The 15,072-nt window shown below is 36.8% G+C and overlaps 1 protein-coding gene across 3 annotated transcripts in view; it reads right to left on the bottom strand.

Moving 5' to 3' along the window:
• Positions 1-14,863, bottom strand: part of LOC121595435 — a 107,676-nt gene extending 92,813 nt beyond the window's left edge. For all 3 annotated transcript variants that reach the window (XM_041919429.1, XM_041919430.1, XM_041919431.1), the window contains exons 1-2: positions 14,778-14,863; positions 14,653-14,697 (exon numbers count right to left, since the gene is read on the bottom strand). In XM_041919429.1, the coding sequence (XP_041775363.1) occupies positions 14,653-14,697 (45 nt within the window). In that variant the 5' untranslated portion in view covers positions 14,778-14,863. The remainder of the gene's footprint in view (positions 1-14,652; positions 14,698-14,777) is intronic.
• Positions 14,864-15,072: the final 209 nt, after the last annotated feature.

The following is a 15,072-nucleotide window of genomic DNA, read 5'->3' as shown; positions in this document are numbered from 1 at the left end:
GACCCGATCAGTAGCGTTCTGATCCCTAAACCAACAAGTCGCGTTATGAACTCTGACCCGATCAGTAGCGTTCTGATCCCCAAACCAACAAGTCGCGTTCTGAACTCTGGCCCGATCAGTAGCGTTCTGATCCCCAAACCAACAGGTCGCGTTTTGACCTCTGACACAGAAAGTCGCGTTCTGACCAATCAGTTCTAAAGTGAAATAAATTTGTGAATTAACAACATCTTTCAAACATATACAGTGTTCGGACAATTAAAAGTGCATATCACATCTAACCTCCAAATCCCCCACACCTTTTTTCCGGTATTGTACCCACTTTTACATGGCGATCCTGCCAGGAGACAAGAAGCCAACAAGTCAAGAATAATTAGAAACGCACGGCAAAAGTAAAGTTCGATTCGATAGTTTCTGAAGAGTTTCCGCACTGTCGTAGAACGTTACGTTACGCTAAATGCTGATTTATTTTCAACGAGGATCGATGCTGCTGGACGGACGCAGCTAATCAATCCGCTAAGTGCTGATCGATTATCTACGAGGATCGGCGCTGTTGGACGAACGCAGTTTGGCGAATAAGACGAAGAAACCGGAAAATGTAAAAGGAAGCAGTAAAACGGTTGCGGAACAACTTTAACACGATATACTGCAGAAGCATTTGGAGCAAGTATAAGAGAGAACGAGACACGATGCGCTGCCGGTTGCAGATCACACATTATCCGTCTACACATCCGTTGTAAGTATACATGTCACGTGGTACGCGTAATAAGCGAACAAAAAACGAACAAAGGAACGATAAGACTGTGGTATAAGTGAAAAAATACGTGTCACGTGGTATGCGTATGAAGCGAACAAAAAAAACGAACAAAGGAACGATAAGGCTGTGTGTGGTATAAGTGAAAAAATCGAGCAATTGAGACGGTGGTGTCGAGAGAAACAAAAATCTGTATGGAATAATATAATTAGAGCTGGGGTAAAAAAAGGATGTTAGGCTGTGGTGCAAGTGAAGTGATTAGGTCGTGGTTGTGCTTGTTGTAATGGCTGTAAGGTAGTTATTGCGAAAAAAATCTTATTCAATGTGTCCCTTGCCGTTACCAACAGGACCCAACTAGATCCAAGAAAAAGAGAAAGAGAAGAAAGGAAAATAGCTGTACTTTTGAAAACTTAGACTCACTTTTCTGCATTACATAATGGCATGAATGTATAGATATATACATATGTTTTTCAATATAAAAGTGACTGTTTTACTTAATTTTGCGAAGAAAAAAATCCATTCAAAATGTTAATCATATAGTTTATTAATTGCTACCTTTTCCACATAACCTTTAATTTATGTACGGTGTGCGTTATACAAGTTCCTTGCATGTACCTCGCATGTCCACCAAACCACATGGTAGACCAAAGGGTAAAACTGTAAAAAAGATGGCGAACACTTTGGACTTGAATTTAGCACTCAAGCTAGTTAAACCATTTGCAGGTAATCCTACAGAGCTACAAAGAAAGTGTCGAACTGTTGAGGGATTATTCGAAGGATGTTAGCGAAACGCACATTTTAAGGTTAATGAAAGTTACACTAACTGGTGCTGCACATGGTACTATTGACGGTACCACGACTATCGATGAAGCATTTGTTTTTTTTTTTTTAAAGCTAGATTCGGTATAAAAATTTCACCTAACGCGGTCGAGAATGAAATTAAGTCCACTAGGCCGGCAGGAAAATCAATCACTGATTTTGGGGTTGAAATTGAGGCTCTTTCGACCAAGCTAGCAACAGCTCATGTATCAATGGGAACTTTTCTTACTGAAGCATCAGGAGCAAATGTAGTGCAACCTAATATTATCCCTATTATACACACCGGGTTGAAAATCAGAATATGCGCTATGCATATCCCCCTAGGTACCCAAGTGACATTTTCGAGCAGATTGTTAGCGTTTTTCGAGTTGCTGGAAGCTTAAAGAGCAGGCTTAAAACTGGCTTAAAGAGCAAGCGATATTCCAGAGTTTAAGCTTATTATAACAGTTGAAACGTCAGAGTGAAGCGCTTTTTTTGGTGCCATTTTAAAAATTGTCATCACGTTGGGCACAAGCTACCGACCCAAAACAAAACATGCGTAATCTTCAATCCGTATCAAACAAAAAGTTTATTATAAAACACTCTTTGACGTTGTTTTGTTATTTTCCCTGCGATTCTCCGCTATTCGTATACTCCTGGATAGATCGTGTATTTCTTCTTACTCAGTGTTTTGGTTGTTGAACACCGAGGACGAAACTGCAAGCTTCTTGTTTGTCCGGCTTTTACCGAAGTTCTGACATAAACATCAACGCTTCAACACATCGTTGTTCACTCACACATCCATGTTTTCAAGCGTTTATATGAGGCAATGCGTTAAATCGAGCTGTTCACAAGGAGTTTAAGCTAAAATTGTACAACAGTTGTCACCTGGGTATTCTCAATACAACCGAGTCCAATACTAACAGGTTGGCTGATAAGTCCCCGGTCTAACAAAGAAAAACACTTTTTTTTGTTAAAATTCGTTTTTATTATTCAACATAGTTTCCTTCAAGAGCGATACAACGATTATAACGACCTTCCAATACCTTTTATACCATTTTGGTAGTACTCCTTCGGTTTTGCCTCAAAATAGGCCTCAGTTTCGGCGACCACCTCTTCATTGCAGCCAATTTTTTTCCCTGCGAGCATCCTTTTGATGTCTGAGAACAAGAAAAAGTCGCTGGGGGCCAGATCTGGAGAATACGGTGGGTGGGGAAGCAATTCGAAGCCCAATTCATGAATTTTTGCCATCGTTCTCAATGACTTGTGGCACGGTGCGTTGTCTTGGTGGAACAACACTTTTTTCTTCTTCATATGGGGCCTTGACAAAAGTTGCTTGACAAAAGACGCTCTGTCTCACAAACTATTTGACATACAGACGTCAAATTTTGACACGAATCATTTGAAGGTTGGTACTATATAAAAATAATACGCATTTAATACTAGCGGCGCCATCTATGTGTCAGACCGGGGACTTATCAGCCAACCTGTTAGTATGTGCTTTAAATGTTATGTGGCGATCAAAAGTCTGTGCGTCTGTTTGGTATTACTGAGTTCTTGTATGTTATGGGTTTTAGAATATGATATTTGCTATTGCAGATGTGAAGTATTTTGGATTGGGAGTGTGAAATTGTGTAACCTGTCCAACATGACCATTTCTGATCTATTTTGACTCCTTCTTGTAAAGATTTGCGTGATTCGGTTCTATTGTTGGATGCTGAGACAAGAACTATATCATCAGCATACATGAAACATTTAATGTTACTGAACATGGGGTGGAAGAGGGATTCTACACTAATCATTAAAAGAGTGGGAGAAAGAATGGCACCCTGAGGAACACCATTCCCTTGGACATGTACGTCAGAAGATTGAGTTCCAATTAAAACTTTGAATGTGCGATTTGAAAGGAAGCTTTGAAGGTACGCTGTAATGCGTCCTCCAATACCCCACATATTGAGCTGTTCAAGAATTGTATGTCGCCAGGTTCTGTCAAAAGCTTTTGATAAATCTAATATTGCACAGTCAATGTGGCGGCCTTTTGAGTAGTATGTTTTTAAAAGTTCATTAGTTTCGGCAAAATATGTCTCAGTACCTTTCCCACCTTTAAAGGTGTGTTGATTGGTACTAAGGAGGTTTCGGTCTTCTAATTCTTGTGTCAGTCTTCTATTTACCATTCTCTCCATGATTTTGCCAATGCAATTCAGGAGAGAAATGGGGCGGAAATTGTGAAGCAGGTTTTCCAGTCATCCGGTATGTTCCCGGAAGACCCAATATTATTGTAAATCTGAAGGAGGACTGTTCTGGAACGGTAAGGGAGATTTTGAAGCATTGGATAACCAATATTGGGGGCCTTTCCGGTTTAAGTTCGTAGGCTGAAATTTCAGCCTGTCAGCTGTTTGCATTGTATAGCAGTTTTCGAGCAGCTATCTAAGTAGGTTTAATATACAGGTGGGCTTATCCCAAGGTGTGTGAAATTAGAAGGTTGGTTTTTATCGCTTCTGCTTATGAAGATTTTAAGAGTGTTTTGAGTATTCGTCAAGCCTCAAGAAAGCTTGTTTGAACAAAAGTTTTCACCCATTTTGTCAAAAAGTGATATTTAAATTTGGTTATAAAAACATGTTATGAGACCACCTGGAATCACTTTGGTAAAAATACGAAAAAATAATTGGTTGTTTTCAGTACACTGATGTACACAAAGGTTATATGTGTAAACAAATATTCGACCGCATGTCCTCGGCGCGGAACAGTGTGTTCGAGAAATGTGCCGCAGATTCAGCATTGCATCCGATGAATTCAGGTATCATCCAAGGTGGATTAAAAATATCAGGTGGTGGATTAGGGCCTTTGGGGGGTCGCTATAGTTGAGGGACTTTACGTCATTTTAAAACCGTTAACCATTGATTTCCGCACACAAAGCTTAGCAAATAGAACAGATTTCTTTGTTATTATATGCATTTTTGTGTGTCTATTTATTTTATCGTAAAAATGAGATATATTAACAAAAGATTTGATGATTTGTTTATGCACGAAATTTAAAATCATGTGTAAGAGTTCTAATCTCACGTAAATTGTCCATGCGGCTCGTAGATAATGAGGAAATAATGTGAAAATTGAAAAAAAAATGATTTCTTACAATTTATCATCAAAAATGTCGTGAACACAATGAATTATAGAATAAATTCATGGAATAACACAAAATAACACACTTTATTCTATGTTTTAATGTTAAATAAGAACTCGCAAAGTCCAATATATTTGGAAGCAGAAGTCTTTGCGCAAAGTCGCAAAGTAATATATTTTTAAAGAATATTTAATCGAAAAAATGGGGTAGATAAACAACAATTATATGAACAAATTAAATGAATGTAAACAAAGTTTGAATACTGGGGACCTTACGTCAAGTGACGATTTGTCAAAATGCACTAGAGTCCACCACCTGATATTTTTAAATCCACCTTGGTATCATCAACGTTTTCAAGCATCATACCGCAGTCTTGGCATTGGCTAAGACAGATTCGGGAAGGGGTGCCGCGGTCTTGAGATAAAGTGTGTAACCCTGTAACATGTCACTCTCTGTCAGCAATTACACTTTTTGTACGAATCGGTCGTTAATAATTATGAACACATCCCATCAATCAAAACAGATCATCAATAAAACTTTGAAATCTATACGACTATTAGAACCGAGGAGAAATGCATTTCAGTTGTGAATGATCAAACTTTCATACAAAATGGATGACCTGCCCATAAATGAAACATTTGCTGAAACATTATTTATCATTTCGTTCTATTACAGAGAACAGCATTAGACGCAGCAGAAACAGCAAAAGCTGCAGATGCAGCAGAAACAGCAAAAGCTGCAGATGCAGCAGAAGCTGCTGAAGCTGCTGAAGCTGCTGAAGCTGCTGAAGCTGCTGAAGCTGCAGAAGCTGCTGAAGCTGCAGAAGCTGCAGACGCAGTAGCAGCAGTAAAAGCAGCAGCAGCAGCAAAAGTAGCAGAAATTCAAGCAGAAGCAGCAGCATCAGCAGCAGAAGCAGCAGCAGCAGAAGCAGCAACAGCAGTAGCAGCATCAGCAGCAGCAGCAGCAGCAAAAGCAGCAGAAGCTGCAGAAGCAGCAGTAGCTGCAGAAGCAGCAATAGAACCAGTAATAGCAGCAGCAGCATCAGTAAGTATTGTTTTTTTTAGTTTCCTTTTTTCAATAGAGACTTTGAGCCAATTGGTCTCATTTGCCTCTTTCAATCGATAGATTAATTCTAAACTTAAAATTTAACATTCTTCTTTGCAAGTCATTTGCTTAACAAGTTGGCTGATAAGTCCCCGGTCTGACACATAGATGGTGCCGCTAGTATTAAATGCCTATTATTTTTATATAGTACCAACCTTCAAATGATTCGTGTCAAAATTTGACGTCTGTATGTCAATTAGTTTGAGAGACAGAGCGTCTTTTATCAAGCAACTTTTGTGAAGGCCCCATATGAAGAAGAAAAAAGTGTTGTTCCACCAAGACAACGCACCGTAACAACATCTGGCCAAACATCTAACATAAATAAATAACCGTAGCATAAACATAATAACCATAGCATAAACAATGAAAAGTAGGGAACCGAACATATATAACATGAAAATCAGGCAAGGTTAGGCAGTTCTAATCAACATCTTGAACTCAGAATATGTGCGCGACAAATTGGATAAATAAAATTACTTTTTTATTACAATTCCAACGCATGTATTCTTAGCTGTCTTTCGCTTCTCTTTTGACCCGTGTAACAGGTTGGCTGATAAGTAACCGGTCTAACAAAGAAAAACACTTTTGTTTGTTAAAATTCGTTTTTATTATTCAACATAGTTCCCTTCAAGAGCGATACAACGATTATAACGACCTTCCAATTTTTTTATACCATTTTGGTAGTACTCCTTCGGTTTTGCCTCAAAATAGGCCTCAGTTTCGGCGACCACCTCTTCATTGCAGCCAATTTTTTTCCCTGCGAGCATCCTTTTGATGTCTGAGAACAAGAAAAAGTCGCTGGGGGCCAGATCTGGAGAATACGGTGGGTGGGGAAGCAATTCGAAGCCCAATTCATGAATTTTTGCCATCGTTCTCAATGACTTGTGGCACGGTGCGTTGTCTTGGTGGAACAACACTTTTTTCTTCTTCATATGGGGCCTTGACAAAAGTTGCTTGACAAAAGACGCTCTGTCTCACAAACTAATTGACATACAGACGTCAAATTTTGACACGAATCATTTGAAGGTTGGTACTATATAAAAATAATATGCATTTAATACTAGCGACGCCATCTATGTGTCGGACCGGGGACTTATCAGCCAACCTGTTACAATAGGGGCTACTACCGGTGTTGGATTTTGGATTAACATTAATATTTCGAATATGAATTCAAATAAGAAAACACATAAGAATGAGAAGGAACTAAACCATAGGATATAGATAAAACTACTTGACTAATTTGGACTGCATGAAATGAACTGCTCGAACTACAAGAATGAACTTTGTAATGAATTATGTAATGAACTCTATGGGACAACCGAATACACAGTTGCAAACCGACCAGCGATTAAGGTGCACTTTTCTCATTCTCATCAAATTTATACTAAGCTAATATCACACTCCAGCACTTTAGTGAACAAATTTCACAACCAGTAACCAATCGAATAGAGGGTTTTATGCACAAAACTACAGGGCACGTGGACGAAATCGTCCTCCTACACACCGAGGAAATTTTCCTAGAGGTAATTCAAATGTGAGATCGTCGAACATAAATAATGGCAATTTTGCAGTGTTAGCACAGACACCAGATAAAAATTAGGCAAACGAAACAGAAATCCGTTCCACTTCTCAATTAACGGATCTTTTTAGTTACAGTTTTAACAGTAACATATTGGCAAATTTCTTTCTTTTTAATAATCCTATTTAATTAATAATTGATAGCGGAGCATCTTGTTGTATTTTAAGTTCAAAAAATGTCCCTGAATATATAAACAAAAATATTAGCCTTCAATTATCTGTACGAGGCATAAGTGTTTATACGAAAACAATAGGATTTATTGATACTTTTATTACTTATCAATTTATTCACTATCGGATTACTTTTCTATATAATGATATCTTTTCCATAGAAAACGATCAATTGAGTACAACCAAATTACTACAAGCATCATTGAATGTTAAAAATAACGAACCTCCATCTTATTGCAAACAGTATTAATTGCCTTACTACCAAAAGGAAGAAATAGCAAAGCAAATCCAAAGCATGTTAGACAACAAAGTAATAGAAGAAGCTTAATCCGAATGGAATAGTCCGATACTTTTTGTACCCAAGATGTCGTCAACCGATAAGAAAAAATGGCGATTAGTAGTTGACTATCGCAATGTTAACAAGGTACTGAAAGACGATGAATTCCCGCTACCTAATATCGAAGAAGTTATTAATTATCTTTCAGGCGCGAAGTATTTCTCGCACTTGGATTTATCGCAAGGATATTACCAATGCGAGCTTAGGAAAGAAGATCGAAACATAACTGCTTTCACTACTTCGCAAGGACAATTCCAAATGACCAGGTTGCCTATAGGATTGAAAGTGAGCCCATCAATTTTTTCACGTCTCATGACTGTAGCTATGTCTGGATTAAATTGTGAAAAATGTTTAATATATTTGGATGATATTATAGTTTTCGGCAATTCCATCGAACAACATGTAGGGATTCAGATGGGATCGGAATCAAGCTAATCGAAATCGATCTAAATTTCAGCTTATCTAGAGCTAAACTTATCTAGATCGAAGATAGATGTAATTAGAGTTATGTTAGGAAGTAAGAAAGAATAAACTGTCTCTTTGATCGACAAACCACCGAGTAGTACGGTTGATTGTGTGAAGCTCCCATAACTATAAAAACCTCATGGCAATTTTCAACCGATTACGGAAAGTATCTCTCAGATTTAATCCCAGCAAATGTAATTTTCTCCAAAAAGAACTTGTCCATTTGGTGCACTTAATTTCTGCTGAAGGTATAAAACCTGATCCCAGCAAGGTAGCGTGCATTAAAGAATGGCCGATTCCAACTACTGCAGATGAAGTCAAAAGATTCATAGCATTCGCTAACTATTATAGAAAACACATACCAAATTTCGCAAAGCTTTGCATTCCATTGAACCTATTAACTAGGAAAAATGTACCCTTTGAAGGGAGAACTGAGTGTCAGAAAACATTTGATATATTAAAAGAAAAGTTTATAAATCCTCCAGTGTTAGAATTTCCGGATTTCAGTAAGAATAACACATTTGTACTTCATACAGATGCATCAGGGAGAGCTATAAGAGCAGTCTTGAGTAATAAAAATAGAAAGCCCATAGCTTTCGCCAGTAGAGCTTTAAATAAAGCAGAACAAAATTACGGCACAATAGAAAAGGAGCTACTTGCTATAGTATGGGCAATCAAACATTTCCGGCAATATTTGTACTGTAAACAGTTTGATATTTATACAGACCATCGACCACTGGTTTATCTCTTCTCGATGAATGACCCATCTAGTAGACTTACTAAGTTCAGGTTAGCTCTTGAAGAATATTCATTCACAGTGCATTATGAGAAAGGTTGTGAAAACGGAGCAGCGGACGCGTTGTCACGAATTCACATTTCTGATTTAAAGCACTTATACCAGTAAGTCTTTGCTGTCGCAAGAACACAATCAAGAAAGGCAAGAAGTGCAAATCCGGATATTGATAAAGAGCAAGAAGCAAACAGTGTCGGAACAATACGAACTGATCAGCCCAGCGTATCAACTGTATTTGTGGAATTGCAAATTTGTGATAATATTAAAGAAACAGAGATAGGAAAAGAGATTATTAAAATTTCATCGATCATTAACTTAGTTCACCTACGGGGAACTTTGACACAGATCAGGGAACATTTAAAAAACAAAAAAGGTAAGGTGTGCCTTTTACTAAAAAATGAAAATTAAAAGGATAAAGGATGAAAATTAAAAGGAAGATACATTTATGAAGAAATTAAAACAAATTAAAGATAAAAGGATTATCGAGGATAATAGTCATCATCAAAAACATTAAAGTGCTAAAAGATGAAGAAAAACATAAAAATAATGCTTTTAATAATGAATGAACATCATAATTTACCTACAGCAGATCATACAAGAATTTATCGCACCTTAAATACCATAAGTCAAAAATATACGTGGAAAGATATAGAAGCAGATGTAAGAATGGTCAAAAACTGCAAAGAATGCCAAATGTATAAAATGAAAATTTAATCTAAAATACCGATTAAACTCAAAACAACAGCTAGCGAACCATTTCAAAAAATGAGGCAAAATGGGCATATGTAAACAAACTGTGAAACGTCAAAACACTGGGGCAATGTGGGCCACAACAACTGCGCTTAGGTAAGGTCTAGGCTTTTGCGCACGTTTCGTGAAATGTATTTTCGTTCTATCTTTTGCTATTCAGAAAAGCCCTTAAAATACTTCCAAAAATATGTTATCAAAATTAAAACAGTTTTTACACGTTTAAGCCTACAAAATCGAATTTTTTGAATCTATGCCTGATATCATTATTGAGGCGACAAATACAACAATCTGCCCATTTTGCCCCAAGCATAACAGCCCATTTTGCCCCACGTGAAGCATTTTTGTATTTTTTGTTATATTAGTAAAAATACGCATTCAATCGGCTTGCTTTCTTCAGACAAATTGTATAGAAAAATCATATCTTTAAAAATATATCATGTACAACTTCAACGCATCCCTGTGACACTGGTTTAAGCTTATTTTCGAAGTGACAAAAATTACATCAATGTGGTACTAAACCTTATTTTGCATTTTTCTTGGTTATTTGTTATGTAAGAGTTATGAAACTTACATGGTGTTCATAGAACACTCTAATGAATACATTTTATGCATTGGAAAGTATCTTTGTAGTCAAACAATGCTTAAATAGAGGGTGCCCATTTTGCCCCACATGCCCTTTTGCCCCGCTTTTCCCTGATTTAAAAATATGGAGTACCACAACCAATATGTACAGATAAAGGAACATTCTTTATGGCAAAAATATTCGAGGAGTTATGTATTGAACTTCAGAGCGTTTCTACATACACCGAGAAAGCAGCTGAGAAAATAACTGACAGCATGCTTTGACAGCGACTGACAGCATTTTCATTGAGAGAATTCTCCTTGGCATGCAAAGAACGATGGAGCTGAGAAAAAATAGAATTGGCAGTTTATAGCAATCGATCAATTATAGTTTGCATTTTTGCCGTCTAATAATCGTAGAAATATTATTAAAAAGTAAAAGAAACTTTTTTGACTTCATTTTAGCGATTAAAATGGATTTTTTCAACATCATTTTAAAAGTCTCATCTCGGCGCTTTTCAGAGCTTCTACACACACCAACGTGAGAAACCGGTTGTCAATTCTCTCACAGCCATCTCTCAGCTGCAGTCTCGGTGTATGTAGAAACGCTCTCATATTCAAAAGCTCAACTCGACAGCATATCACCACGAAACAAGAGGAGCTTTAGAGAACTCGCATAAAATGCTAGGAAATTTCCTGCGAATATATTGTAACGGCGATCCGTTAGCATGGAAAGACTGGGTGCAATTTTATAAATTTGCGTACAATAACACGGTGCATTCAGCGACAGGATATACTCCGTTTTACTTACTTTATGGTAGGCAATCTAATGTTCCATCAAATCAAAAAATTTACAATAACAGAATAAGCTATAATTTAGACAATTATGTTGAATTACTCAAAGCAAAACTAACCATCGCACATAAAGAAGTAAGAGATAGATTATTGAATAGGAAATCGGAAACAAAAACGAAATACGATGTGAATTGTGAACGGAAGAAATTTCATGAAGGAGACAAGGTATTAGGGAACGATCAGAATCTCGCCGCATGCGATATTGCCGCATGCCCGGCCAAGAAACTCGAGCCAAAGTATCTAGGGCCATACGACATAATCAAGCAATGAAAATGTAGAACTAAACATAAACGGAAAATTCGATATAGTACATAAAAATAGCGTTAAAAAGTTTCATTAAATGTGAGAAAAAAGAAAGGATAGGGCGTGTGATAGTGTGCAACACACTATTCGATAGTGTGCAACACACTCGAACTACCATAACCAAAGCGTTGCGTATTTCTCTAATAATGATCGATTAATGATTGATACCCACTTCAGGGTGGCCACTCGAATCAGGAGTTAAATTTCCAGGTTTTTCCCGGTTTTTTCCCGAATTTTTTTTTTTTTTTTTTTTTGTAGTTTATCCGGTTCACTATGCTGTGTTCAGTATGCGCTATGTTCAAAAATTAGGATCGCCCACTAAATCCGACACGACCGCAACTTCACGAGATGAATAACAAAAGACAATAGCAAGGTAGAACGAATAGGCACACCATACCCGAAATGTGCAAGAACCGATATCGATGAACGTAAGTATTGCACCAGTGCGAATGAGAAGTATAGGGTAACTGTACCAGTATTCGGCAGTGTACCTGTTTTCGGAAGGGTAGCTAAAAACTTGTAATTACGCAAAAACGCGTTGAAAATTTTCTCAACGCATATGTTTTAAGTAAAAATATGCTTATTTGTTATTCATATACGAAGTTTCACATCATTTCCTTGCATATTTTACAAAATATCAATCAAAATGTGCAGAGTTCAACATGTTTCGGCAGATATGCTGTCAGTCAATAGTTCGGCAGGTTTCATTATTCAGAGAACCAGAGCACTAAAACAATGAAAGTGTGGTTTTCATGAAAGATTCTATGGTTGTTGAATTTATTCTAGCCTGCTAGGAGTTTTAAAATCACGAAAACCAAATAATTATTCACTTTAAATGCTGCCGAAAATTGGTACACGGTAAATGTTGATTTTTGACAGATCAATGTTGTGGGCTCCTGACGAAACTCGTAACAATAACACACTTTTGATTTTGTTTAATATTCATTTATAACTTGATCAGAACACTAGAATGCGTATGTTGACACATTAAACGACATTTCTTGTATCAAATATCACCAATTTCACTATAAATAATCCAATAACTTGTGAGAAAAATAATTTGTGAGCCAGTACTCTACATCCGTCAGACTGTCTCTTTTCTTCAATGCCTACTTTGTTTGTAACTCACATCAAAGTGACTGTAAAAATTGCCAGCAAAATGCCCAAAATGGGCAACATAAAATTAATGATTCAAGTACTGTTCAACAGTAATTTTAGGAAAGTGATAGTGCCGGTCTCGTAGTACAGTCGTCAACTCGTACGACTTAACAACATGCCCGTCATGGGTTCAATCCCCAAATAGACCGCGCCGCCATACGTAGGACTGACTATCCTGCTATGGTGGGGAATCAATTAGTCACTGAAAGCCAAGCCCACAAGTGGGTACAGGCAGGCCTTGACCGACATCGGTTGTTGAGCCAAAGAAGAAGAAGAAGAAGAGAGTGTAAAATTGTTTTGAACATTTTTGTCTATCTATTTGCGCTAATTATAATATTTACCGACCCGTATCCGCGTTTCCGAAAATAAGAGCACAGCCTGCCGAAAATAGGACCAAACTGCCGAAAATAGGACCAAAAACAGTGTTTGCCTTTTCATAAACATCGCTAGAAAATGCATTTAAATCGGCAAATAAACATAGCACATCATAAAACGATAGTTTATCATAATAATGACACTTTCGAGAAAAATAATAAACATTGTAAGTGTACGAGCTGTTTTATTGAAACTGCTACACTAACCTGCCCAACACTGGTACATTTACCCTATATCAAAAACTTTGTATTGCATGTATTGCGTTGGTGAAATGCTATGTCTCGTCGCAAAATCACATGCAAAACTATATTACCGTCATTCCATATTACTTTAATTACAGTTGAAAGAGTACGATGGTATAAAATGTTTTCACAAACATTCAGTAAAATTTTACTGAAGTTTATTACAGGGTAAATTTACCAGTTGTTAGTGTACCCAATGTTAGTGCAGCAGTTTCACTATAACAGCTCGTACAATTACAATCTTTATTATTTTTCTTACATGTGACATTATTATTGACGATAAACTGTCGTATTATGTAGTGCTATTTTTTATTTTCCGATTTAAATGTATTTTGTAGAGTTATTCGTGAAAATGCAAACACTGGTTTTGTTCTTATATTCGGCAGTTTCGTCCTATTTTCGGCAACGCGAATACGGGTCGGTAAATGTTTTAATTAATTCCAATACGTAGACAAAAATGTTTAAAACAATTGTACACTCTCACTTTCCCAAATTTGTTAGTGTTGAAAAGTACTTAAATTATTAATTTTATGTTACCCATTTTGGCATTTTGCTCGCAATTTTTACAGTCACTTTGATGTGAGTTACAATCAAAGTAGGCATTGGAGAAATGAGCCTGCCTGACGGCTGTAGAGTACGGCTCCGACCGGCTCACAAATTATTATTTTTCTATCAATTTATTTGATTATTTCTAGCAAAATTGGTGATATTTGATACAAGAAATGTCGTTTTATGTGTCGATATACGCATTGCAGTTTTCTGATAAAATTTTAAATGAATATTCAACGAAATCAAAAATATGTTTTTGTTTCATGTTTCGGCAGGAGCCATCGTCAAAAAACATCTGTCAAAAAACAACATTTACCGTGTACCAATTTTCGGCAGCATTTAAAGTGACTAATTACTTGTTTTTAGTGATTTTAAAATTCCAAGCGGACTAGTATAAAACCTGCAACCAAAGAATCTTTCATAAAAACCAAACTTTCATGGTTTAAGTGCTCTGGTTCTCTTGATAATGAAACCTGCCGAACTATTGGCTGACAGCATATCTGCCGAAACATGTTGAACACGGTACATTTTGTTTGATATTTTGAAAAATATGCAAGGAAATGATTTGAGACTTCGTATATGAATAGCAAATGTGCATATCTCTATTTAAAAAATATGTATGGAGAAAATTTTCAACGCGTTTTTGCGTAATTACACGTTTTTAGCTACCCTTCCGAAAACAGGTACACTGCCGAATACTGGTACAGTTACCCTAGTTTATGTATAGTTTAGTGTACTTACTGCTTCAGCGGCAGCTTCTACACGTACTGGGGCGCGAGTTTTCATCTGTAATAGATTCATTTTTTTAAAAATAAATATAGCGAGAGTTTATTGAGCAATGATATAAAAAATATTAGTCTACTTACTTTTTTTAATAACAAAAAATAACACAAAACGAATTTTTGTACAAGAACACGACAGGACGACACTTTAAACAAAATGGACCGGTAATAAAGTCTGGTCTCAAGATGTATGTATTTAAGAGGTGAATTATTACGCGACTTTACCGGGCAGAGTGACCAGAAATACCGATTTCTCTGTACAGCAATTATCCGCTGTACAGTCTGTTCCCGAGTTACACGGTTCTCGACTTACGCGGATTCGGAGATACGCGGTTTTCTAAATTTGACAGATTAAATGTCAAATCAATACAATTTGCTT

This window comes from Anopheles merus, chromosome 3R (genome assembly GCF_017562075.2).
Source record: "Anopheles merus strain MAF chromosome 3R, AmerM5.1, whole genome shotgun sequence".
In the NCBI taxonomy this organism is placed as follows: Eukaryota; Metazoa; Arthropoda; class Insecta; order Diptera; family Culicidae; genus Anopheles; species Anopheles merus.
Note: the sequence above shows the minus strand (reverse complement) of the source record. Positions and strands in the feature narration are given on the sequence as shown.